Source organism: Cetorhinus maximus, chromosome 31 (genome assembly GCF_964194155.1).
Source record: "Cetorhinus maximus chromosome 31, sCetMax3.hap1.1, whole genome shotgun sequence".
NCBI lineage: Eukaryota > Metazoa > Chordata > Chondrichthyes > Lamniformes > Cetorhinidae > Cetorhinus > Cetorhinus maximus.
In genome coordinates this window covers 2,352,868-2,379,515 of record NC_135909.1, presented here as the reverse complement: position 1 = coordinate 2,379,515, position 26,648 = coordinate 2,352,868, and the positions used below count along the sequence as shown (strand labels likewise).

Sequence of the window (26,648 nt, the reverse complement as noted above, 5' to 3'; positions counted from 1 at the left end):
CAGAAGCAACAATCCCCGGGGGGGTTGGGTGGAAGTGTAGGAACGAGGGGGCTACCTCTGGTCGCTCCCAGGACTGGGCACTCATCCCTGTGTGCGAGTGGAGAATTTATTCATCAAAGAGTGTCCCCTCCAAGTGAAAGTTGTGTCCATCTGGGATACAGATTCGAGTTGGGAACCCTCACAATATTAGGAATACATTTGCACCTCCCTCTTGACAATGTGTTTTGACGTAACCTGTTTAAAATGTATCCCAACTCATTGTACAGTTGCCTCTCTCTATTCTTTGCAACTGTTCAGTGTCACTGGGACTGACTCATTCCATCGCCCAATCGAACACTCCCAGGACAGGTACAGCACGGAGATAGATACAGAGTAAAGCTCCCTCTACACTGTCCCCATCAAACACTCCCAGGACAGGTACAGCACGGGGTTAGATACAGAGTAAAGCTCCCTCTACACTGTCCCCATCAAACACTCCCAGGACAGGTACAGCATGGGGTTAGATACAGAGTAAAGCTCCCTCTACACTGTCCCCATCAAACACTCCCAGGACAGGTACAGCACGGGGTTAGATACAGAGTAAATCTCCCTCTATACTGTCCCCATCAAACACTCCCAGGACAGGTACAGCACGGGGTTAGATACAGAGTAAAGCTCCCTCTACACTGTCCCCATCAAACACTCCCAGGACAGGTACAGCATGGGGTTAGATACAGAGTAAAGCTCCCTCTACACTGTCCCCATCAAACACTCCCAGGGCAGGTACAGCACGGGGTTAGATACAGAGTAAAGCTCCCTCTACACCGTCCCCATCAAACACTCCCAGGGCAGGTACAGCACGGGGTTAGATACAGAGTAAAGCTCCACACAGTCAGCAGAGATTTTCATGCCTTTTGTCTGGGCAGGTGTTGAACTCAAGACCCAGAGGTCAAAGGCCAGTGGCTAATTGACCTTTGACTCCTCATTCCCACCCCCCCACGTCCGTCCCCCCAGAATAACTCGACAAACTCTCAAAGCTTCTTTCCAATTGTGGACAGGAGTTTCTGTCACAACCCAGGGGCCCACCTTCGGATTGACAACCATCAAGGAACGTCCTGAAGGCCCCAGGAATTGGAAATTAAACGGACATCGTCACAAACAACCACGGCGGGGCGGGTGTGGGGAGGAAGAAATAGTTACGTTTTATCATCTAATTTTAACGGTTGTGTTTATTAGTTACAAAAACATTGGGAGACGGGAGAAACAAGTGGACTCTTTGACTGGGTTGGTTTGTTGTTCAAGTGATGCTTTCTCCGGGAATACATTCCGCCTGAGTTGGCAACCCGGCTTGAGGCCATGCGGACTGAAGCTCCATAAACGCGGTTAACTGCTAGATGCCTCATCGGCAATCCCCATTGGTCTCCAATACGGCAAGATTAAATGTGGCGGGAGGTCAGAAGGTCGTAGCCGGGCATTCACATCGCTTGGGAGGGTGTGACGGAGCCAGTGTATCAGAGAACAGGGACCCCACCCACCCCAACCCTCCCGGCCGCCTTGCAGACCTGGCGTGGAACAGCACTGGCGGATTCAAGGTGGGGGCCGGGGAGAGACGGGAAGGCCACTGGGCGTGCGACTACGCCAGCCGCTTCAGGCTGTGCAAGGAGTCGGCGCAGTTCCTGATCAAGACGCAGAGCTGGGAGCTGTACTCCACGGAGCAGGCCCGCTCCAGCTCGCCGCTGGCCCACGCCAGCTTCTGCAGGACGGCCCGCTCGGCCTCCCGGCGGGCGTGGGCCCGCGGGGCGCCCGGGCAGTCGCCCTCGGCGCGGGGAGGGGCCGGCTCAGGGGGTCCCGCGCAGGGGGCGGGCGGGGCCCTGCCCTCGGCCGAGGTGTCCGGAGCGGAGCGGGAGGGGAAGGGCTCCTCAAGGCCGTTGAAAACGCGCTGTCGCTCCCTCACTTGAGACAGGGCCGCTTGCGGGTTCAAAGCTGAGGGATTAAAAAGAGAAACATTAAGTCAGGGATGCAAGATGTCAATGTTCAAATGTACACAAGTACAACCCCCCCCCACAAAATCTTAGTTCAATAAAAGGTATTTCTCCAGGACCTTTCACAGGGACAGAGGAGCAGGAATAGGCCACTCGGCCCATCGAGCCTGCTCTGCCATTCAAGCGGATCATGGCTGATCGTTGACCTCCGCACCATTTACCCCCCTCCACTATCCCTCCATGTCATTAGTGCCAGAAATCTATCGCTCTCTGTCTGGAACATACTCAGTGACTGAGTTTCCACAGCCCTCCGGGGTAGAGAATTCCAAAGATGCGCCAACCCTCTGAGTGAAGAAATCCCTCCTCATTTCAGTCCTAAATGGCCGACCCCCTTATTCTGAGACTGTGTCCCTTGGTTCTAGACGCCCCCTTCCCCCTCCCCCAGCCAGGGGAAACTCCCTTCCTGCATCTACCCTGTCGAGCCCTGTGAGAATTTTATAAGTTTCAATGAGATCACCTCTCATTCTTCAAAACTCTAGAGAATACAGGCCCAGTCTCCTCAATCTCTCCATCCCAGGAATCAGTCTGGTGAACCCTCCATGGCAAGTACATCTTTCCTTAGATAAGGAGACCAAAACTGTACTCAATATTCCAGGGGCGCTCTCACCAAGGCTCCATTCAAACAGGTCAGAGGCTGGGAATCCTGCAGCGAGTAACTCACCTCCTGACTCCCCAAAGCCTGTCCACCATCTACAAGTCAGGAGTGTGATGGGATACTCCCCACTTGCCTGGATGAGTGCAGCTCCCACAACACAAGAAGCTCGACACCATCCAGGACAAAGCAGCCCCGCTTGATTGGCACCCCATCCACAAACATTCACTTCCTCCACCACTGACGCACAGCAGCAGCAGTGTGTGTACCATCTACAAAGCTACAAGATACACTTTAAAACCTCAACAAGGCTCCTTTGACAGCACCTTCCAATCCCATGACCGCTACCATCTAGAAGGACAAGGGTAGCAGACGCATGGGAACACCACCACCTGGAAGTTCCCCTCCAAACCACTCACCATCCTGACTTGGAAATATATCGGCCGTTCCTTCACTGTCGCTGGGTCAAAATCCTGGAACCCCCTCCCTAACAGCGCTGTGGGTGTACCTACACCACAGGGACTGCAGCGGCTCAAGAAGGCGGCTCACCCCCACCTTCTCAAGGGGCAATGAGGGATGGGCAATAAATGCTGGGCCCAGCCAGCGACGCCCACATCCTGTAAATTAATTTTAAAACATTGCAGCTGGACATCTTTCACAACCTCAGGACGTTCCAAAGCACTTCACAGCCAATGAAGGGCTTTGGAAGCGGAGCCATGTCGGAAACACGGCAGCCAATTGGCGCACAGCAAGCTCCCACAAACAGCAACTGGATAATGAGCAGGCCTTAGGGTTTTTTTTTGCGAGGGTGGTTGAGGGATAAATATTGGCCTCCCTGCCCTCTCCCTCCACTCTTCCCAAAAGCGGCTGTGGGATCTTTAACTTTCACCCCTGAGAGAGGGGGGAGGGGCCTCAGCTTTTTTAATCTCATTGGAAAGATGGCGCCTCTGGCAGTGCAGCACTCCCTCTGTGCTGGCGCTGGCAGTGTTAGCTTGAATCGTTTTTCTTTTTGTTTTGCTCAGGTCTCTGGAGTGCAGAACCCCGGACTTTCTGAGGGAATAAAATGCTCCTTGTGGCAGTTGTGTTCCGGTGTGGGGCAGCCACAGCAATGGCCAAGGGGCCGACTTTGAATAAAACACACTGGCTGCAACAGCCGCAGGGGCAGACTAGTATTCCAGAGATCCAGGGTGATGCTCTGGGGACCCGGGTTCGAATCCCACCACGGCAGATGATGGAATTTGAATCCAATAAAAATCTGGAATTAAAAGTCACATTAGACTTTAGTCGATTGTTGTAAAAACCCCCATCTGGTTCACTAATGTCCCCTTTAGGGAAGGAAATCTGCCGTCCTTACCCGGTCTGGCCTACATGTGACTCCAGACCCCACAGCAATGTGGTTGACTCTTAAATGCCCCCTCTGAAATAGCCCAGCAAGGCCACTCAGTTGGATCAAGCTGCTAGTTGGCACTGCCAGGGACAGAATCCTTTACCTGGATTATCCTTGTCTACATCAGAATCCAGCTCCTGACAGGCAACGCAGTAGTTTTTCTGTTTCTTGTCTTGAAGGAGAACGGTCTATCGGGGAGAATAACAGACAGGAGTTCCAGCAATCAGCCCAACAAGTCACTAAACCTCCCCGGCAGAGGTCACAGGCCTGATAACTCGACCTCTCCCCCCACCCCCACCCCCCTACAAGTGCCATAACATAAACCACACCCCTCATCCCTCCTATCGGAATCCTGACTGGTATTCAAAAATACTCACGGATTGCAAGGGGTTTGGGTTGGGCTTCGATGCGAGGCCCTTCGTAGTCAAATAGCCGACTGGGATTCCCTGTGTAGTGACAATTGTGTGTGTCACAAAATAGAGGGCAGCAAGATGGGCCACAACGGTTGCTGATTGAGGGTGCAGGAAACATTACTGCAGCATTGTCACACTCACTCACTCTCTCGATCACACACACACTCGCCATTCCTTCACTGTCGCTGGGTCAAAATCCTGGAACTCCCTCCCTAACAGCACTGTGGGTGTACCTACACCACAGAGACTGCAGCGGTTCAAGATGGCGGCTCACCCCCACCTTCTCAAGGGGGCAATTAGGAATGGGCAACAAATGCTGGCCCAGCCAGCGACGCCCACATCCTGTGAAAGAATAAACACCGCGCGCGCACTCTCCGCCTCACTCTCCCTCTCTTGCATGCACACACACACTCACTCACTCCCTCTCTCGCAAGTGCACACACACACTTACTCCCTCTCTCTCTCGTGTGCACACACACTCACTCCCTCTCTCTCTCGTGTGCACACACACTCCCTCCCTCCCTCGCGTGCATGCACACACATACTCACTCACTCCCTCTCTCGTGTGCACACACACTCACTCCCTCTCTCTCTCGTGTGCACACACACTCACTCCCTCTCTCGTGCACACACACTCACTCCCTCTCTCTCGTGTGCACACACATACTCACTCACTCCCCCTCTCTCGTGTGCACACACACTCACTCCCTCTCTCTCTCGTGTGCACACACACTCACTCCTTCTCTCTCTCGTGCACACACACTCACTCCCTCTCTCTCTCGTGTGCACACACACTCACTCCCTCTCTCTCTCCTGTGCACACACTCACTCCCTCTCTCTCTCGTGTGCACACACTCACTCCCTCTCTCTCTCTCGTGTGCACACACTCACTCCCTCTCTCTCTCTCGTGTGCACACACTCACTACCTCTCTCGTGCACACACACTCACTCCCTCTCTCGTGTGCACACACACTCACTCCCTCTCTCGTGTGCACACACACTCACTCCCTCTCTCTCGTGTGCACACACACTCACTCCCTCTCTCTCGTGTGCACACACATACTCACTCACTCCCCCTCTCTCGTGTGCACACACACTCACTCCCTCTCTCTCTCCTGTGCACACACACTCACTCCTTCTCTCTCTCGTGCACACACACTCACTCCCTCTCTCTCTCGTGTGCACACACACTCACTCCCTCTCTCTCTCCTGTGCACACACTCACTCCCTCTCTCTCTCGTGTGCACACACTCACTCCCTCTCTCTCTCTCGTGTGCACACACTCACTCCCTCTCTCTCTCTCGTGTGCACACACACTCACTCCCTCTCTCTCTCCTGTGCACACACTCACTCCCTCTCTCTCTCGTGTGCACACACTCACTCCCTCTCTCTCTCGTGTGCACACACACTCACTCCCTCTCTCTCTCCTGTGCACACACTCACTCCCTCTCTCTCTCCTGTGCACACACTCACTCCCTCTCTCTCTCTCGTGTGCACACACTCACTCCCTCTCTCTCTCTCGTGTGCACACACTCACTACCTCTCTCGTGCACACACACTCACTCCCTCTCTCGTGTGCACACACTCACTCCCTCTCTCGTGTGCACACACACTCACTCCCTCTCTCTCGTGTGCACACACTCACTCCCTCTCTCTCTCTCGTGTGCACACACTCACTCCCTCTCTCTCTCGTGTGCACACACTCACTACCTCTCTCGTGCACACACTCACTCCCTCTCTCGTGTGCACACACACTCACTCCCTCTCTCTCTCGTGTGCACACACACTCACTCCCTCTCTCTCGTGTGCACACACGCTCACTACCTCACTCTCTCGTGTGCACACACACTCACTCCCTCTCTCTCTTGTGTGCACACACACTCACTCCCTCTCTCTCGTGTGCACACACACTCACTCCCTCTTTCTCTCGTGCACACACACTCACACTCTTGCGTGCGCGCGCACACACTCACCCTGTCGTGTGCGCTCACACACACACCCTCCCTCTCGCGTGCGCGCACACTCTCCCTCTCTCGCGTGTGCACACTCTCTCACTCACTCCCTCCCTCTTTCGTGTGCGCGCACTCACACACACTCATTCCCTCCTCTCGCGTGCGCGCACTGTCTCACACACACACTCCCTCCCTCTCTCGCGTGCGCGCACACTCGCACACACTCACTCCCTCTCTCGTGTGCACACTCACACACACACACACACACTCCCTCTCGCGCGTGTGCGCACTCACACGCACTCACTCCTCTCTCACACGCTCACTCCCTCCCTCGCATGCGCGTGCACTCTCACACACTCACACACACTCCCTCTCTCGCATGCACGCACACACTCACTCCCTCCCTTGTCCGCGCACACTCTCACACCCTCCCTCTCTCGCGTGTGTGCACACACTTACTCCCTCCCTTGCATGCGCGCACACACTCACTTCCTCACGTGCGCGCACTCTCACACAAACTCGCTCCCTCTCTCGCAAATGCATACACTCTCTCGCACACACTCACTCCCTCCCTCTTTCGCGTGCGCGCACACTCTCTCTGGCACACACACACACTCATGTCATTCCTCTAGGATGTCTCACTCACACAATGGGATAAATGGGGCCGGAGAGTTGGGGTGGGTGGCGTTCCCTTGCATACTTACAGAGAGGAACAAACAGGTTCCAGGGGGTGAAGGCAGATGGTGCAGAATCCTGCGATTCTAGTCAATGACTCCCCAGTTCCAGGGTTAAACAAAGCCCCAGCTGCCGCAGGGTCAGCCAGGGGAAAGGGGTTGAGAATGTCAGCCCCTCCCCCGCCATGCCACACATCTGTTCCTGTTTGCAAACAGTTGTGCGTTCTAACGTTACCAGCTGTTGTAAACCTCTGTCAAACATCCCCTATTCCACAAGTGGGTTCCTCCCCAACCGAGTATGGGCTGTGTGGGCAGAGGAGACCATAACGTCATCATACATTTTATTCAGCAGGGTAAGGATCACTCACTGTGTAACTGTACAGAGTCACTGTTTATTCAGGGTAAGGATCACTCACTGTATAACTGTACAGAGTCACTGTTTAATCAGCAGGGTGAGGATCACTCACTGTGTAACTGTACAGAGTCACTGTTTATTCAGGGTAAGGATCACTCACTGTGTAACTGTACAGAGTCACTGTTTAATCAGCAGGGTGAGGATCACTCACTGTGTAACTGTACAGAGTCACTGTTTATTCAGCAGGGTGAGGATCACTCACTGTGTAACTGTACAGAGTCACTGTTTATTCAGGGTAAGGGTCACTCACTGTGTAACTGTACAGAGTCACTGTTTATTCAGGGTAAGGGTCACTCACTGTGTAACTGTACAGAGTCACTGTTTATTCAGCAGGGTAAGGATCACTCACTGTGTAACTGTACAGAGTCACTGTTTATTCAGCAGGGTAAGGGTCACTCACTGTGTAACTGTGCAGAGTCACTGTTTATTCAGCAGGGTGAGGATCACTCACTGTGTAACTGTACAGAGTCACTGTTTATTCAGCAGGGTAAGGATCACTCACTGTGTAACTGTACAGAGTCACTGTTTATTCAGCAGGGTAAGGATCACTCACTGTGTAACTGTACAGAGTCACTGTTTATTCAGGGTAAGGATCACTCACTGTGTAACTGTACAGAGTCACTGTTTATTCAGCAGGGTAAGGGTCACTCACTGTGTAACTGTACAGAGTCACTGTTTATTCAGGGTAAGGGTCACTCACTGTGTAACTGTACAGAGTCACTGTTTATTCAGGGTAAGGGTCACTCACTGTGTAACTGTACAGAGTCACTGTTTATTCAGCAGGGTAAGGATCACTCACTGTGTAACTGTACAGAGTCACTGTTTATTCAGCAGGGTAAGGGTCACTCACTGTGTAACTGTGCAGAGTCACTGTTTATTCAGCAGGGTGAGGATCACTCACTGTGTAACTGTACAGAGTCACTGTTTATTCAGCAGGGTAAGGATCACTCACTGTGTAACTGTACAGAGTCACTGTTTATTCAGCAGGGTAAGGATCACTCACTGTATAACTGTACAGAGTCACTGTTTATTCAGGGTAAGGATCACTCACTGTGTAACTGTACAGAGTCACTGTTTATTCAGCAGGGTAAGGGTCACTCACTGTGTAACTGTACAGAGTCACTGTTTATTCAGGGTAAGGGTCACTCACTGTGTAACTGTACAGAGTCACTGTTTATTCAGCAGGGTAAGGATCACTCACTGTGTAACTGTACAGAGTCACTGTTTATTCAGCAGGGTAAGGATCACTCACTGTGTAACTGTACAGAGTCACTGTTTATTCAGGGTAAGGATCACTCACTGTGTAACTGTACAGAGTCACTGTTCATTCAGCAGGGTAAGGGTCACTCACTGTGTAACTGTACAGAGTCACTGTTTATTCAGGGTAAGGGTCACTCACTGTGTAACTGTACAGAGTCACTGTTTATTCAGCAGGGTAAGGATTGTCACTGTGTAACTGTACAGAGTCACTGTTTATTCAGCAGGGTAAGGATTGTCACTGTGTAACTGTACAGAGTCACTGTTTGTTCAGCAGGGTAAGGATTGTCACTGTGTAACTGTACAGAGTCACTGTTTATTCAGCAGGGTAAGGATCACTCACTGTGTAACTGTACAGAGTCACTGTTTATTCAGGGTAAGGGTCACTCACTGTGTAACTGTACAGAGTCACTGTTTATTCAGCAGGGTAAGGATTGTCACTGTGTAACTGTACAGAGTCACTGTTTATTCAGCAGGGTAAGGATTGTCACTGTGTAACTGTACAGAGTCACTGTTTGTTCAGCAGGGTAAGGATTGTCACTGTGTAACTGTACAGAGTCACTGTTTATTCAGCAGGGTAAGGATCACTCACTGTGTAACTGTACAGAGTCACTGTTTATTCAGGGTAAGGGTCACTCACTGTGTAACTGTACAGAGTCACTGTTTATTCAGGGTAAGGGTCACTCACTGTGTAACTGTACAGAGTCACTGTTTATTCAGCAGAGTAAGGATTGTCACTGTGTAACTGTACAGAGTCACTGTTTATTCAGGGTAAGGGTCACTCACTGTGTAACTGTACAGAGTCACTGTTTATTCAGCAGGGTAAGGATTGTCACTGTGTAACTGTACAGAGTCACTGTTTATTCAGCAGGGTAAGGATCACTCTCTGTGTAACTGTACAGAGTCACTGTTTATTCAGGGTAAGGGTCACTCACTGTGTAACTGTACAGAGTCACTGTTTATTCAGCAGGGTAAGGATCACTCACTGTGTAACTGTACAGAGTCACTGTTTATTCAGCAGGGTAAGGATCACTCACTGTGTAACTGTACAGAGTCACTGTTTATTCAGGGTAAGGATCACTCACTGTGTAACTGTACAGAGTCACTGTTTATTCAGCAGGGTAAGGGTCACTCACTGTGTAACTGTACAGAGTCACTGTTTATTCAGGGTAAGGGTCACTCACTGTGTAACTGTACAGAGTCACTGTTTATTCAGGGTAAGGGTCACTCACTGTGTAACTGTACAGAGTCACTGTTTATTCAGGGTAAGGGTCACTCACTGTGTAACTGTACAGAGTCACTGTTTATTCAGGGTAAGGGTCACTCACTGTGTAACTGTACAGAGTCACTGTTTATTCAGGGTAAGGGTCACTCACTATGTAACTGTACAGAGTCACTGTTTATTCAGGGTAAGGGTCACTCACTGTGTAACTGTACAGAGTCACTGTTTATTCAGGGTAAGGGTCACTCACTGTGTAACTGTGCAGAGTCACTGTTTATTCAGCAGGGTGAGGATCACTCACTGTGTAACTGTACAGAGTCACTGTTTATTCAGCAGGGTAAGGATCACTCACTGTGTAACTGTACAGAGTCACTGTTTATTCAGCAGGGTAAGGATCACTCACTGTATAACTGTACAGAGTCACTGTTTATTCAGGGTAAGGATCACTCACTGTGTAACTGTACAGAGTCACTGTTTATTCAGCAGGGTAAGGGTCACTCACTGTGTAACTGTACAGAGTCACTGTTTATTCAGGGTAAGGGTCACTCACTGTGTAACTGTACAGAGTCACTGTTTATTCAGCAGGGTAAGGATCACTCACTGTGTAACTGTACAGAGTCACTGTTTATTCAGCAGGGTAAGGATCACTCACTGTGTAACTGTACAGAGTCACTGTTTATTCAGGGTAAGGATCACTCACTGTGTAACTGTACAGAGTCACTGTTCATTCAGCAGGGTAAGGGTCACTCACTGTGTAACTGTACAGAGTCACTGTTTATTCAGGGTAAGGGTCACTCACTGTGTAACTGTACAGAGTCACTGTTTATTCAGCAGGGTAAGGATTGTCACTGTGTAACTGTACAGAGTCACTGTTTATTCAGCAGGGTAAGGATTGTCACTGTGTAACTGTACAGAGTCACTGTTTGTTCAGCAGGGTAAGGATTGTCACTGTGTAACTGTACAGAGTCACTGTTTATTCAGCAGGGTAAGGATCACTCACTGTGTAACTGTACAGAGTCACTGTTTATTCAGGGTAAGGGTCACTCACTGTGTAACTGTACAGAGTCACTGTTTATTCAGCAGGGTAAGGATTGTCACTGTGTAACTGTACAGAGTCACTGTTTATTCAGCAGGGTAAGGATTGTCACTGTGTAACTGTACAGAGTCACTGTTTGTTCAGCAGGGTAAGGATTGTCACTGTGTAACTGTACAGAGTCACTGTTTATTCAGCAGGGTAAGGATCACTCACTGTGTAACTGTACAGAGTCACTGTTTATTCAGGGTAAGGGTCACTCACTGTGTAACTGTACAGAGTCACTGTTTATTCAGGGTAAGGGTCACTCACTGTGTAACTGTACAGAGTCACTGTTTATTCAGCAGAGTAAGGATTGTCACTGTGTAACTGTACAGAGTCACTGTTTATTCAGGGTAAGGGTCACTCACTGTGTAACTGTACAGAGTCACTGTTTATTCAGCAGGGTAAGGATTGTCACTGTGTAACTGTACAGAGTCACTGTTTATTCAGCAGGGTAAGGATCACTCTCTGTGTAACTGTACAGAGTCACTGTTTATTCAGGGTAAGGGTCACTCACTGTGTAACTGTACAGAGTCACTGTTTATTCAGCAGGGTAAGGATCACTCACTGTGTAACTGTACAGAGTCACTGTTTATTCAGCAGGGTAAGGATCACTCACTGTGTAACTGTACAGAGTCACTGTTTATTCAGGGTAAGGATCACTCACTGTGTAACTGTACAGAGTCACTGTTTATTCAGCAGGGTAAGGGTCACTCACTGTGTAACTGTACAGAGTCACTGTTTATTCAGGGTAAGGGTCACTCACTGTGTAACTGTACAGAGTCACTGTTTATTCAGGGTAAGGGTCACTCACTGTGTAACTGTACAGAGTCACTGTTTATTCAGGGTAAGGGTCACTCACTGTGTAACTGTACAGAGTCACTGTTTATTCAGGGTAAGGGTCACTCACTGTGTAACTGTACAGAGTCACTGTTTATTCAGGGTAAGGGTCACTCACTATGTAACTGTACAGAGTCACTGTTTATTCAGGGTAAGGGTCACTCACTGTGTAACTGTACAGAGTCACTGTTTATTCAGGGTAAGGGTCACTCACTGTGTAACTGTGCAGAGTCACTGTTTATTCAGCAGGGTGAGGATCACTCACTGTGTAACTGTACAGAGTCACTGTTTATTCAGCAGGGTAAGGATCACTCACTGTGTAACTGTACAGAGTCACTGTTTATTCAGCAGGGTAAGGATCACTCACTGTGTAACTGTACAGAGTCACTGTTTATTCAGCAGGGTGAGGATCACTCACTGTGTAACTGTACAGAGTCACTGTTTATTCAGCAGGGTAAGGATTGTCACTGTGTAACTGTACAGAGTCACTGTTTATTCAGCAGGGTAAGGATTGTCACTGTGTAACTGTACAGAGTCACTGTTTATTCAGGGTAAGGGTCACTCACTGTGTAACTGTACAGAGTCACTGTTTATTCAGCAGGGTAAGGATTGTCACTGTGTAACTGTAGAGTCACTGTTTATTCAGCAGGGTAAGGATCACTCACTGTGTAACTGTACAGAGTCACTGTTTATTCAGCAGGGTAAGGGTCACTCACTGTGTAACTGTACAGAGTCACTGTTTATTCAGGGTAAGGGTCACTCACTGTGTAACTGTACAGAGTCACTGTTTATTCAGCAGGGTAAGGATCACTCACTGTGTAACTGTACAGAGTCACTGTTTATTCAGGGTAAGGGTCACTCACTGTGTAACTGTACAGAGTCACTGTTTATTCAGGGTAAGGATCACTCACTGTGTAACTGTACAGAGTCACTGTTTATTCAGCAGGGTAAGGGTCACTCACTGTGTAACTGTACAGAGTCACTGTTTATTCAGGGTAAGGGTCACTCACTGTGTAACTGTACAGAGTCACTGTTTATTCAGGGTAAGGATCACTCTCTGTGTAACTGTGCAGAGTCACTGTTTATTCAGCAGGGTAAGGGTCACTCACTGTGTAACTGTGCAGAGTCACTGTTTATTCAGGGTAAGGGTCACTCACTGTGTAACTGTACAGAGTCACTGTTTATTCAGGGTAAGGGTCACTCACTGTGTAACTGTACAGAGTCACTGTTTATTCAGCAGGGTAAGGATCACTCACTGTGTAACTGTACAGAGTCACTGTTTATTCAGCAGGGTAAGGGTCACTCACTGTGTAACTGTACAGAGTCACTGTTTATTCAGCAGGGTAAGGATCACTCACTGTGTAACTGTACAGAGTCACTGTTTATTCAGGGTAAGGGTCACTCACTGTGTAACTGTACAGAGTCACTGTTTATTCAGCAGAGTAAGGATTGTCACTGTGTAACTGTACAGAGTCACTGTTTATTCAGGGTAAGGGTCACTCACTGTGTAACTGTACAGAGTCACTGTTTATTCAGCAGGGTAAGGATTGTCACTGTGTAACTGTACAGAGTCACTGTTTATTCAGCAGGGTAAGGATCACTCTCTGTGTAACTGTACAGAGTCACTGTTTATTCAGGGTAAGGGTCACTCACTGTGTAACTGTACAGAGTCACTGTTTATTCAGCAGGGTAAGGATCACTCACTGTGTAACTGTACAGAGTCACTGTTTATTCAGCAGGGTAAGGATCACTCACTGTGTAACTGTACAGAGTCACTGTTTATTCAGGGTAAGGATCACTCACTGTGTAACTGTACAGAGTCACTGTTTATTCAGCAGGGTAAGGGTCACTCACTGTGTAACTGTACAGAGTCACTGTTTATTCAGGGTAAGGGTCACTCACTGTGTAACTGTACAGAGTCACTGTTTATTCAGGGTAAGGGTCACTCACTGTGTAACTGTACAGAGTCACTGTTTATTCAGGGTAAGGGTCACTCACTGTGTAACTGTACAGAGTCACTGTTTATTCAGGGTAAGGGTCACTCACTGTGTAACTGTACAGAGTCACTGTTTATTCAGGGTAAGGGTCACTCACTATGTAACTGTACAGAGTCACTGTTTATTCAGGGTAAGGGTCACTCACTGTGTAACTGTACAGAGTCACTGTTTATTCAGGGTAAGGGTCACTCACTGTGTAACTGTGCAGAGTCACTGTTTATTCAGCAGGGTGAGGATCACTCACTGTGTAACTGTACAGAGTCACTGTTTATTCAGCAGGGTAAGGATCACTCACTGTGTAACTGTACAGAGTCACTGTTTATTCAGCAGGGTAAGGATCACTCACTGTGTAACTGTACAGAGTCACTGTTTATTCAGCAGGGTGAGGATCACTCACTGTGTAACTGTACAGAGTCACTGTTTATTCAGCAGGGTAAGGATTGTCACTGTGTAACTGTACAGAGTCACTGTTTATTCAGCAGGGTAAGGATTGTCACTGTGTAACTGTACAGAGTCACTGTTTATTCAGGGTAAGGGTCACTCACTGTGTAACTGTACAGAGTCACTGTTTATTCAGCAGGGTAAGGATTGTCACTGTGTAACTGTAGAGTCACTGTTTATTCAGCAGGGTAAGGATCACTCACTGTGTAACTGTACAGAGTCACTGTTTATTCAGCAGGGTAAGGGTCACTCACTGTGTAACTGTACAGAGTCACTGTTTATTCAGGGTAAGGGTCACTCACTGTGTAACTGTACAGAGTCACTGTTTATTCAGCAGGGTAAGGATCACTCACTGTGTAACTGTACAGAGTCACTGTTTATTCAGGGTAAGGGTCACTCACTGTGTAACTGTACAGAGTCACTGTTTATTCAGGGTAAGGATCACTCACTGTGTAACTGTACAGAGTCACTGTTTATTCAGCAGGGTAAGGGTCACTCACTGTGTAACTGTACAGAGTCACTGTTTATTCAGGGTAAGGGTCACTCACTGTGTAACTGTACAGAGTCACTGTTTATTCAGGGTAAGGATCACTCTCTGTGTAACTGTGCAGAGTCACTGTTTATTCAGCAGGGTAAGGGTCACTCACTGTGTAACTGTGCAGAGTCACTGTTTATTCAGGGTAAGGGTCACTCACTGTGTAACTGTACAGAGTCACTGTTTATTCAGGGTAAGGGTCACTCACTGTGTAACTGTACAGAGTCACTGTTTATTCAGCAGGGTAAGGATCACTCACTGTGTAACTGTACAGAGTCACTGTTTATTCAGCAGGGTAAGGGTCACTCACTGTGTAACTGTACAGAGTCACTGTTTATTCAGCAGGGTAAGGATCACTCACTGTGTAACTGTACAGAGTCACTGTTTATTCAGCAGGGTAAGGGTCACTCACTGTGTAACTGTACAGAGTCACTGTTTATTCAGGGTGAGGATCACTCACTGTGTAACTGTACAGAGTCACTGTTTATTCAGGGTAAGGATCACTCACTATGTAACTGTACAGAGTCACTGTTTATTCAGGGTAAGGGTCACTCACTGTGTAACTGTACAGAGTCACTGTTTATTCAGGGTGAGGATCACTCACTGTGTAACTGTACAGAGTCACTGTTTATTCAGGGTAAGGATCACTCTCTGTGTAACTGTGCAGAGTCACTGTTTATTCAGCAGGGTAAGGGTCACTCACTGTGTAACTGTGCAGAGTCACTGTTTATTCAGGGTAAGGGTCACTCACTGTGTAACTGTACAGAGTCACTGTTTATTCAGGGTAAGGGTCACTCACTGTGTAACTGTACAGAGTCACTGTTTATTCAGCAGGGTAAGGATCACTCACTGTGTAACTGTACAGAGTCACTGTTTATTCAGCAGGGTAAGGGTCACTCACTGTGTAACTGTACAGAGTCACTGTTTATTCAGCAGGGTAAGGATCACTCACTGTGTAACTGTACAGAGTCACTGTTTATTCAGGGTAAGGGTCACTCACTGTGTAACTGTACAGAGTCACTGTTTATTCAGCAGAGTAAGGATTGTCACTGTGTAACTGTACAGAGTCACTGTTTATTCAGGGTAAGGGTCACTCACTGTGTAACTGTACAGAGTCACTGTTTATTCAGCAGGGTAAGGATTGTCACTGTGTAACTGTACAGAGTCACTGTTTATTCAGCAGGGTAAGGATCACTCTCTGTGTAACTGTACAGAGTCACTGTTTATTCAGGGTAAGGGTCACTCACTGTGTAACTGTACAGAGTCACTGTTTATTCAGCAGGGTAAGGATCACTCACTGTGTAACTGTACAGAGTCACTGTTTATTCAGCAGGGTAAGGATCACTCACTGTGTAACTGTACAGAGTCACTGTTTATTCAGGGTAAGGATCACTCACTGTGTAACTGTACAGAGTCACTGTTTATTCAGCAGGGTAAGGGTCACTCACTGTGTAACTGTACAGAGTCACTGTTTATTCAGGGTAAGGGTCACTCACTGTGTAACTGTACAGAGTCACTGTTTATTCAGGGTAAGGGTCACTCACTGTGTAACTGTACAGAGTCACTGTTTATTCAGGGTAAGGGTCACTCACTGTGTAACTGTACAGAGTCACTGTTTATTCAGGGTAAGGGTCACTCACTGTGTAACTGTACAGAGTCACTGTTTATTCAGGGTAAGGGTCACTCACTATGTAACTGTACAGAGTCACTGTTTATTCAGGGTAAGGGTCACTCACTGTGTAACTGTACAGAGTCACTGTTTATTCAGGGTAAGGGTCACTCACTGTGTAACTGTGCAGAGTCACTGTTTATTCAGCAGGGTGAGGATCACTCACTGTGTAACTGTACAGAGTCACTGTTTATTCAGCAGGGTAAGGATCACTCACTGTGTAACTGTACAGAGTCACTGTTTATTCAGCAGGGTAAGGATCACTCACTGTGTAACTGTACAGAGTCACTGTTTATTCAGCAGGGTGAGGATCACTCACTGTGTAACTGTACAGAGTCACTGTTTATTCAGCAGGGTAAGGATTGTCACTGTGTAACTGTACAGAGTCACTGTTTATTCAGCAGGGTAAGGATTGTCACTGTGTAACTGTACAGAGTCACTGTTTATTCAGGGTAAGGGTCACTCACTGTGTAACTGTACAGAGTCACTGTTTATTCAGCAGGGTAAGGATTGTCACTGTGTAACTGTAGAGTCACTGTTTATTCAGCAGGGTAAGGATCACTCACTGTGTAACTGTACAGAGTCACTGTTTATTCAGCAGGGTAAGGGTCACTCACTGTGTAACTGTACAGAGTCACTGTTTATTCAGGGTAAGGGTCACTCACTGTGTAACTGTACAGAGTCACTGTTTATTCAGCAGGGTAAGGATCACTCACTGTGTAACTGTACAGAGTCACTGTTTATTCAGGGTAAGGGTCACTCACTGTGTAACTGTACAGAGTCACTGTTTATTCAGGGTAAGGATCACTCACTGTGTAACTGTACAGAGTCACTGTTTATTCAGCAGGGTAAGGGTCACTCACTGTGTAACTGTACAGAGTCACTGTTTATTCAGGGTAAGGGTCACTCACTGTGTAACTGTACAGAGTCACTGTTTATTCAGGGTAAGGATCACTCTCTGTGTAACTGTGCAGAGTCACTGTTTATTCAGCAGGGTAAGGGTCACTCACTGTGTAACTGTGCAGAGTCACTGTTTATTCAGGGTAAGGGTCACTCACTGTGTAACTGTACAGAGTCACTGTTTATTCAGGGTAAGGGTCACTCACTGTGTAACTGTACAGAGTCACTGTTTATTCAGCAGGGTGAGGATCGCTCACTGTGTAACTGTACAGAGTCACTGTTTATTCAGCAGGGTAAGGGTCACTCACTGTGTAACTGTACAGAGTCACTGTTTATTCAGCAGGGTAAGGATCACTCACTGTGTAACTGTACAGAGTCACTGTTTATTCAGCAGGGTAAGGGTCACTCACTGTGTAACTGTACAGAGTCACTGTTTATTCAGCAGGGTAAGGATTGTCACTGTGTAACTGTACAGAGTCACTGTTTATTCAGCAGGGTAAGGATCACTCACTGTGTAACTGTACAGAGTCACTGTTTATTCAGCAGGGTAAGGGTCACTCACTGTGTAACTGTACAGAGTCACTGTTTATTCAGCAGGGTAAGGATTGTCACTGTGTAACTGTACAGAGTCACTGTTTATTCAGGGTGAGGATCACTCACTGTGTAACTGTACAGAGTCACTGTTTATTCAGCAGGGTAAGGATTGTCACTGTGTAACTGTACAGAGTCACTGTTTATTCAGCAGGGTAAGGATCACTCACTGTGTAACTGTACAGAGTCACTGTTTATTCAGCAGGGTAAGGGTCACTCACTGTGTAACTGTACAGAGTCACTGTTTATTCAGCAGGGTAAGGATTGTCACTGTGTAACTGTACAGAGTCACTGTTTATTCAGGGTGAGGATCACTCACTGTGTAACTGTACAGAGTCACTGTTTATTCAGGGTAAGGATTGTCACTGTGTAACTGTACAGAGTCACTGTTTATTCAGGACTCTGGCTAATACTCACTCCACATTCCAGACAGCTGTCTGCCAGCATTTTGTAGCCTTTCAGCAGGTAATCCCCCATCAGTTTGGTGATCTTGTCCTGGCGTTCCCGGCGAGCCTCGATCACCTTCATCTCCGCCTCAGACGGGGGGGTCCATATATAGTCCTCATCCCCTGCACAGAAAGAGCCCAGACTCTCATTACAACGCAGAAGTCGCAGCCCTTGCCATCTTCCTCCCCTGGTGCGACAAAGATCCTCATACATTGCGAGGACACTGGAAAACCCCCACACACTTCACCACATTGCACAGAAGCACCAGCACATTCCCACTCCAAATTCCTGGGTATTGCCTCAATCACCCAGGTGGTATCATCCCCTCCACGCTCCCTCTGTGGGGCTGTTGTTGCCTTTATCCCCCCCACCTCCCAGGACGGGGCATTCCTCCCTCCCAGCCCCTGGAGGGGGTTATTATAGAATCATAGAAATCTACGGCACAGAAAAAGGCCCTTCGGCCCATCGAGTCTACACTGGTCAAACAAGTACCTAACTATTCTAACCCCATTTTCCAGCACTAGGCCCACAGCCTTGTATCCCATGGCATCGCAAGTGCACATCCAAATACTTCTTAAATGTTATGAGGGTTTCTGCCTCTACCACCCTTTCAGGCAGTGAGTTCCAGATTCCCACCACCCTCTGGGTGAAGAAATTCTTCCTCACGTCCCCTCTAAACCTCCTGCCCCTTACCTTAAATCTATGCCCCCTGGTTGTTGATCCCTCCACCAAAGGGAAAAGTTCCTCCCTCTCTACCCTCTCTATGCCCCTCATAATTTTATACACCTTAATCATATAACCCCTCAATCTCCTCTGCTCCAGGGAAAATAACCCCAGCCTATCCAATCTCTCCTCATAACTAAAACTCTCCAGCCCAGGCAACATCCTGGTAAATCTCCTCTGCACTCTCTCTAGTGCAATCGCATCCTTCCTATAATGTGGATTCCAGAACAGCACGCAATACTCTAGCTGTGGCCTAACCAGCATTTTATACAGTTCCAGCATAACCTCCCTGCTCTTATTATCTATGCCTCGGCTAATAAAGGCAAGTATCCCATATGCCTTCTTAACCACTTTATCCACCTGTCCCACTACCTTAAGAGACCGGTGGACACGCACACCAAGGTCCCTCTGATCCTCAGTATTTCCTAAGATCCTACCATTCATTGTGTATTCCCATGCCTTGTTTGTCCTGTCCAAGTGCATCACCTCACACTTATCCAGATTAAATTCCATTTGCCATTGATCAGCCCATCTATATCCTCCTGTAATCTAAGGCTATCCTCCTCACTATTTACCACCCAACCAATTTTCATCATCCGCGAACTTACTGATCAACCCTCCTACATTCAAGTCTAAATTGTTTATATATACCACAGACAGCAAGGGACCCAACACCGATCCCTGTGGAACCCCACTGGACACATATATCCAGTCACAAAAACACCTCTCAACCATCACCCTCTGCTTCCTGCCACTCAGCCAATTCTGGATCCAATTTGCCTTGGATCCCATGGGCTCTTACCTTGGTTATCAGTCTCCCATGCGGGACATTATCAAAAGCCTTGATGAAGTCCAAATGCACTATGTCAAATGCATTGCCCTCATCTACACACCTGGTCACGTCTTCGAAAAATTCAATCAAATTGGTCAAACACGACCTCCCCTTAACAAAACCATGCTGACTGTCCTTGATTAATCCCTGCCTCTCCAAGTGTAGATTAATTCTGTCCCTCAGAATTGCTTCCAATAGTTTCCCAACCACTGAGGTTAGACTGAATGACCTGTCGTTCCCTGGTTTACCCCTTCCTCCCTTCTTGAATAACGGTACCACATTGGCTGTCCTCCAGTCCTCTGGCATCTCTCCTGTGGCCAGCGAGGTATTGAAAATTATTGCCAGCGCCCCTGCTATCTCCTCTCTTGTCTCACTCAACAGTCTGGGATACGTTTCATTCGGGCCTGGAGATTTATCTACTTTTAAGACTACCAGACCACTAATAATCTCCTCCCTTTCTATGCTAATTTCTTTAATTATATCACAGTCCTTCTGCTGGATTTCCATACCCACATCGTCCCTCTCACTTGTGAACACCGACACAAAGTATTCATTTAGAATCCTACCTATGTCTTCCGGCTCCACACACAAATTACCACTATGGTCCTTAATGGGCCCTACTCTTTCCCTAGTTATCCTCTTACTCTTACTGTCTTGTAAAATAACTTTGCATTTTCCTTTATTTTACCTGCCAATGTTTTTTCATGCCCCCTTTTTGCTCTCCTAATTACCTTTTTAAGTTCCCCCTACACATTCTATACTCCTCTAGGGCTTCCGCTGTTTTGAGTCCTCGGTATCTGCCATAAGGTTCTCTCTTTCTCTTTATCCAATCCTGTATATCCCTTGAAATCCAGGGTTCCCTGGATTTGTTGGTCCCACACTTTATCTTTATTGGAATATGTTGGCCCTGTACTCTCCCTATTTCCTTCTTGAATGAGTCCCACTGCTCTGACGCAGATTTACCTAAAAGTAGCTGCTCCCAGTCCACTCTGGCCAAATCATATCTGATCTTATTAAAACCGGCCTTCCTCCAATTTAGAACTCTGATTTCTGGCCCATCCTCGTCCTTTTCTATAACAACCTTGAATCTAATGGAGTTATGATCACTATCTGCAAAATGCTCCCCCGCTAATACCTCTACCACTTGCCGGCTTCATTCCCTAAAATTAAGTCCAGGACCGCCCCTTTCTTGTAGGACCTTCAACGTATTGGCTTAAAAAAAGCTCTCCTGGATGCATTTTAAGAATTCCGCTCCCTCTAAACCTATCACACTATGACTCACCCAGTTAATGTTGGGGGAGTTGAAATCCCCCACTATTACTACGCTATTATTTTTACACTTCTCTGAAGTTTGCCTACATATCTGCTCTTCTATTTCTCTGACTGTTTGGGGACCTATGGTACACTCCCAGCAAAAACTCCCTTTTTTGTTTTTAAGTTCTATTCATATGGCTTCATTTGAGGAGCCTTCTAAGATGTCATCCCTCCTTACTGCTGTAACTGATTCCTTGATCAATATTGCGATACCCCTTCTTCTTTTACCTCCTTCCCTGTCTCGCCTAAAGATCCTATATCCTGGGATATTGAGCTGCCAGTCCTGCCCCTCTCTCAACCATGTCTCTATGACAGCAATGACATCATACTTCCATGTGTTAATTTGTGCCCTCAACTCATCTGCCTTATTCGTCAGGCTCCTTGCATTAAATTAAATACCATCCAACCTTGCCAAACTCCCTTGTACCTTAAGATAAAAACAAAAAGCTAAAAGCTACTGCGGATGCTGGAAATCCAAAACAAAATAAAAACAGAATTACCTGGAAAAACTCAGCAAGTCTGGCAGCATCGGCGGAGAAGAAATCAGTCAACGTTTCGAGCCCTCATGGCCCTTCAGCAGAACTGAAGCATAGTTTCAACAAGGGTCCCTTGTTGAAACTATGCTTCAGTTCTGCTGAAGGGCCATGAGGGCTCGAAACGTTGACTGATTTCTTCTCCGCCGATGCTGCCAGACTTGCTGAGTTTTTCCAGGTAATTCTGTTTTTATTTTGTTTTCCCTTGTACCTTAACTGGCCTATAATTTCTATGCCTTCCAGACTCACTTGCTCTCTCTTCTAATCTTGGCAGTGCATCTCCCTCTGCTGAACCTCCTCTCAGGGTCCCATTCCTCTGCCAAGTTAGCTTAAACCCTCCCAAACAGCACTAGCAAACCTCCCCGCAAGGATGATGGTCCCATTCCGGTTCAGGTACAACCCGTCCGCCTTTTACAGGTCCCACCGCCCCCAGAAACGGTCACAATGTCCCAGAAATCTAAAGCCCTCCCTCCTGCACCATCTCTCCAGCCACGCATTCATCTGGACTAACCTCCTATTTCTATACACACTAGCGCGTGGCACCAGAAGTAATCCAGAGATTACTACCTTTGAGGTCCTATTTTTTAATCTGCTTCCGAGCTCCCTAATTAGTTATTCTTTCCTCCCTCCCGCCCCCTGGAGGGGCAGTGTTCCCCCCACACACCCCCTGGAGGGGCAGTATCCCCTCCATTCAATGGCGGGACTGTCCTTACCACCCAGCCGTAGGAAGGAAAATACCCCATTCCCCATTACCACTATTCAGAGCCATGCTGCTGATATCGCCTCTGTCGGTGCTGCCGGAAGTGACGCTTCACTGCGCTGGGTTCGTAACCAATCCGGGCGCAACCAACCCCCCCACGTGGGAATGTAAGCCCCGCCCGAATTTCCCCAGCAGCGGCGAGCCTGCGGAAGAGCCCGGGAGATGGGCGGGGCCAAGGGAGCAAAGGTCGCTGTGCCGGCAGAGCCGAAGGGGCGCGGGCGGAGCCAAACGGGACAGGGGCGGAGCAGGAAGAGCCCGGGGGGAAGGGCGTGGCCAGATGGGACGTGGGCGGGGCTGGAGGGGCCCAAGGAGGGGGAGTGGGGCGGGGCCCGAGAGGAGCCGGGAGGGGCGGGGCCCGAGGGGAGCCGGGAGGGGCGGGGCACGAGAGGAGACGGGAGGGGCGGGGCACGAGAGGAGACGGGAGGGGCGGGGCCCGAGAGCAGCCGGGAGGGGCGGGGCCAGTGAGGAGACGGGAGGGGCGGGGCCCGAGCGGAGCCGGGAGGGGCGGGGCCAGTGAGGAGACGGGCGGGACGTGAGGAGGTGCAGAGACAGGGAGAGGGCAGGCGCAGGCGCAGGGAGAGGGGCGGGGACCAGAGCGGAGAGGGGCGGGATCAGAGTGGGGAAAAGCGGGGGAGAGCAGAGGGGCGGGGACAGAGGGAGAGGGGCGGGAACAGAGGGAGAGGGGCGGGGACAGAGAGAGAGGGGCGGGGACAGAGGGAGAGGGGCGGGGACAGAGGGAGAGGGGCGGGGACAGAGGGAGAGGGGCGGGGTCAGAGCGAGAGCGGCGGAGCCCGCCAAAACCCCTTTTGCCGCCCTTAACAACCAGGCGACGCCGCGGCCGAGTGGACGCACAGAAGCCTGCCTTGGGCAACTGAGGTGAACTTTTCCAGAAAACGGGATCCCAAACCCCTTCCCGTTCACTCCCACTGTCCACAATCCCAATGGACCCGAACCCCTTCCCGTTCACTCCCACTGTCCACAATCCCAATGGACCCAAACCCCTTCCCGTTCACTCCCACTGTCCACAATCCCAATGGACCCAAACCCCTTCCCGTTCACTCTCACTGTACACAATCCCAATGGACCCAAACCCCTTCCCGTTCACTCCCACTGTCCACAATCCCAATGGACCCAAACCCCTTCCCGTTCACTCCCACTGTCCACAATCCCAATGGACCCAAACCCCTTCCCGTTCACTCCCACTGTCCACAATCCCAATGGACCCAAACCCCTTCCCGTTCACTCCCACTGTCCACAATCCCAATGGACCCACACCCCTTCCCGTTCACTCCCACTGTCCACAATCCCGATGGACCCAAACCCCTTCCCGTTCACTCCCACTGTCCACAATCCCGATGGACCCAAACCCCTTCCCATTCACTCCCACTGTCCACAATCCCAATGGACCCACACCCCTTCCCGTTCACTCCCACTGTCCACAATCCCAATGGACCCAAAACCTTTCCCATTCACTCCCACTGTCCACAATCCCAATGGACCCAAACCCCTTCCCGTTCACTCCCACTGTCCACAATCCCAATGGACCCAAAACCTTTCCCATTCACTCCCACTGTCCACAATCCCGATGGACCCAACCCCCTTTCCGTTCAATCCCACTCCCCACAATCCCAATTACTCAAACCCCTTCCCTTTCACTCCCACTGTATACAATCCCAATGGACTCAAACCACTTTGCAAACACTCCCTCTGTACACAATCCCAATGGATCCAAAACCTTTCCCATTCACTCCCACTGTACACAATCCCAATGGACCCCAACCACTTCCCATTCAGTCCCACTGTACACAATCCTAATGGACTCCCTTCCCATTCCTACTGTACCCAATTCTAATGGACCCAAACCACTTTTCATTCATTCCCATTGTACGTAATCCAGCAGTCATAAAAAAACCCAAATAATGCCATATTATTCTTAGCACCTGACTAAACTAAGGTTGCGTATTAGATGCAATTAGGGATTCGGACCAGGTCAATACAGCTGGGTTACACTGCACTCTACTGGTAAAACATTAGGACTGCACATCAACAACTTGCATTTATGTAGTACCCTTAACTTACTAAAATATCCCAAGGAACTTCACAGGAGAGATCATCAGACAATATTTGACATGAGCCACTCAAGGAGATAGTAAGACAGATGACCAAAAGCTGGCTCAAAGAGCTTGGTTGGAAGGATTGTATTAAAGGATGGGAGAGAGGCGGAGAGGTCTAGGGAGGGATTTCCAGAGCTTAGGGCCCAGGCAGCTGAAGACATGGCTGCCAATGTGGGAGCTATGGGAATCGGGGGATGCTCAAGAGGGCAGAATTGGAGGAGTGCAGAGATCTCAGAAGGTTGTAGGGGCTGGAGAAGGTTACAGAGATTGGGAGGGTTGTAGGGACTGGAGGAGGTTATGGAGGTAGCGAGGCGTGTAGGGGCTGGAGGAGGTTACGGAGGTAGGGAGGGGTGTAGGGGCTGGAGGAGGTTACAGAATAGGGTGGGTTGTAGGGGCTGGAGGAGGTTATAGAGACGGAGGGATGTAGGGGCTGGAGGAGGTTACAGAGATAGGGAGGGTTGTAGGGGCTGGAGGAGGTTACAGAGATAGGGAGGGTTGTAGGGGCTGGAGGAGGTTACAGAGATAGGGAGGGTTGTAGGGGCTGGAGGAGGTTACAGAGGTAGTGAGGAGCGTAGGGGCTAGAGGAGGTTACAGAGATAGGGAGGGTTGTAGGGGCTGGAGGAGGTTACAGACATAGGGAGGGTTGTAGGGGCTGGAGGAGGTTACAGAGGTAGCGAGGAGTGTAGGGGCTGGAGGAGGTTACAGAGATAGGGAGGGTTGTAGGGGCTGGAGGAGGTTACAGAGGTAGGGAGGGGTGTAGGGGCTGGAGGAGGTTACAGAGATAGAGAGGGGAGCGATAAGATCATGGAGTGAGTTGAACATGAGCATGAGAATTTTAAAATAAAGACTGAAATAGTTTAATTTGCCCTGACAAGTCTGTTGAGGTCTGTCACTTCTTTCAGATCTGAGGAGCCCTAAATGCAGTGTCTGACCTTGACAAGAGGAGGCAAAATGGCGAGGAGGTTCGAGTTGTGGTGTCACACAGCAGCGGCAATCTTGGGCAGGCACTGGCCCTGCCCTCTCAAAAACAAGGTGGGGACAGCAGAATAGTCCTGGTCAGACCTGACCCACCAGTACTGTCCCCCAGTGTTATACAGTGACAGACCTGTGCCCACCTGTACTGTACCCCATGTTATACAGTGACTGACCTGCCTCCACCAGTACTGTACCCCAATGTTATAAAGTGATAGATCCATCCCCACCAGTACTGTCCCCAGTGTTATACAGTGACAGACCTGTCCCACCAGTACTGTACCCCAGTGTTATACAGTGACAGACCTGTCCCCACCAGTACTGTACCCCAGTGTTATACAGTGACAGACCCATCCCCACCAGTACTGTACCCCAGTGTTATACAGTGACAGACCCATCCCCACCAGTACTGTACCCGTGTTATACAGTGACAGACCCATCCCCACCAGTATTGTACCCCAGTCTTATACAGTGACAGACCTGTCCCCACCAGTACTGTACCCCAGTGTTATACAGTGACAGACCTGTCCCCACCAGTACTGTACCCCAGTGTTATACAGTGACAGACCCATCCCCACCAGTATTGTACCCCAGTCTTATACAGTGACAGACCTGTCCCCACCAGTACTGTACCCCAGTGTTATACAGTGACAGATCCATCCCCACCAGTACTGTACCTCAGTGTTATACAGTGACAGACCCGTCCCCACCAGTACTGTACCTCAGTGTTATACAGTGACAGATCCATCCCCACCAGTACTGTACCTCAGTGTTATACAGTGACAAGCAAACATCAACCCCTCCCAAGATAACACCCAGACTTATGCTGTAATAAATCTTTTATTTGATTTTTTTAATGATAAATGTGTTGTTCCGCAAGTACAGTCCTGTCTCAGAGTATTTCATGCCCTGTTAATAGTCCCTATACTGTATATTGACCATTTTAGGTTCAGCATCTCCCCTCAAGTTTTA

At 48.9% G+C, this 26,648-nt stretch overlaps 2 protein-coding genes across 3 annotated transcripts in view; both read right to left on the bottom strand.

The window, feature by feature from the left end:
* Positions 1–26,648, bottom strand: part of LOC144670193 (putative RNA-binding protein EIF1AD) — a 333,511-nt gene that overhangs the window by 165,005 nt on the left and 141,858 nt on the right. The window lies entirely within an intron of this gene.
* Positions 1,609–22,683, bottom strand: znrd2 (zinc ribbon domain containing 2). Of its 2 annotated transcripts, none has more exons than XM_078532972.1 (4): positions 22,584–22,683; positions 18,399–18,550; positions 4,104–4,188; positions 1,609–1,962 (listed from the first exon to the last, which is right to left on the bottom strand). In XM_078532972.1, exons 1-4 carry the CDS (start codon positions 22,597–22,599, stop codon positions 1,613–1,615), a joined length of 603 nt encoding a protein of 200 aa, XP_078389098.1. In that variant the 5' UTR covers positions 22,600–22,683; the 3' UTR covers positions 1,609–1,612. The 2 variants fall into 2 exon arrangements, with proteins under 2 accessions (XP_078389098.1, XP_078389099.1); XM_078532973.1 differs by lacking the exon at positions 22,584–22,683 and adding an exon at positions 19,954–20,261.

What these genes read in the sequence shown, in the direction of transcription:
- znrd2 (XM_078532972.1), bottom strand. An exon ending in ACAGCTGTCTGGAATGTGGA is followed by an intron (nt 4,189 to 18,398) that starts GTGAGTATTAGC and finishes TCTCCCCGATAG; the next exon opens with ACCGTTCTCCTTCAAGACAA. An exon ending in TGTAGACAAGGATAATCCAG is followed by an intron (nt 1,963 to 4,103) that starts GTAAAGGATTCT and finishes TTAATCCCTCAG; the next exon opens with CTTTGAACCCGCAAGCGGCC.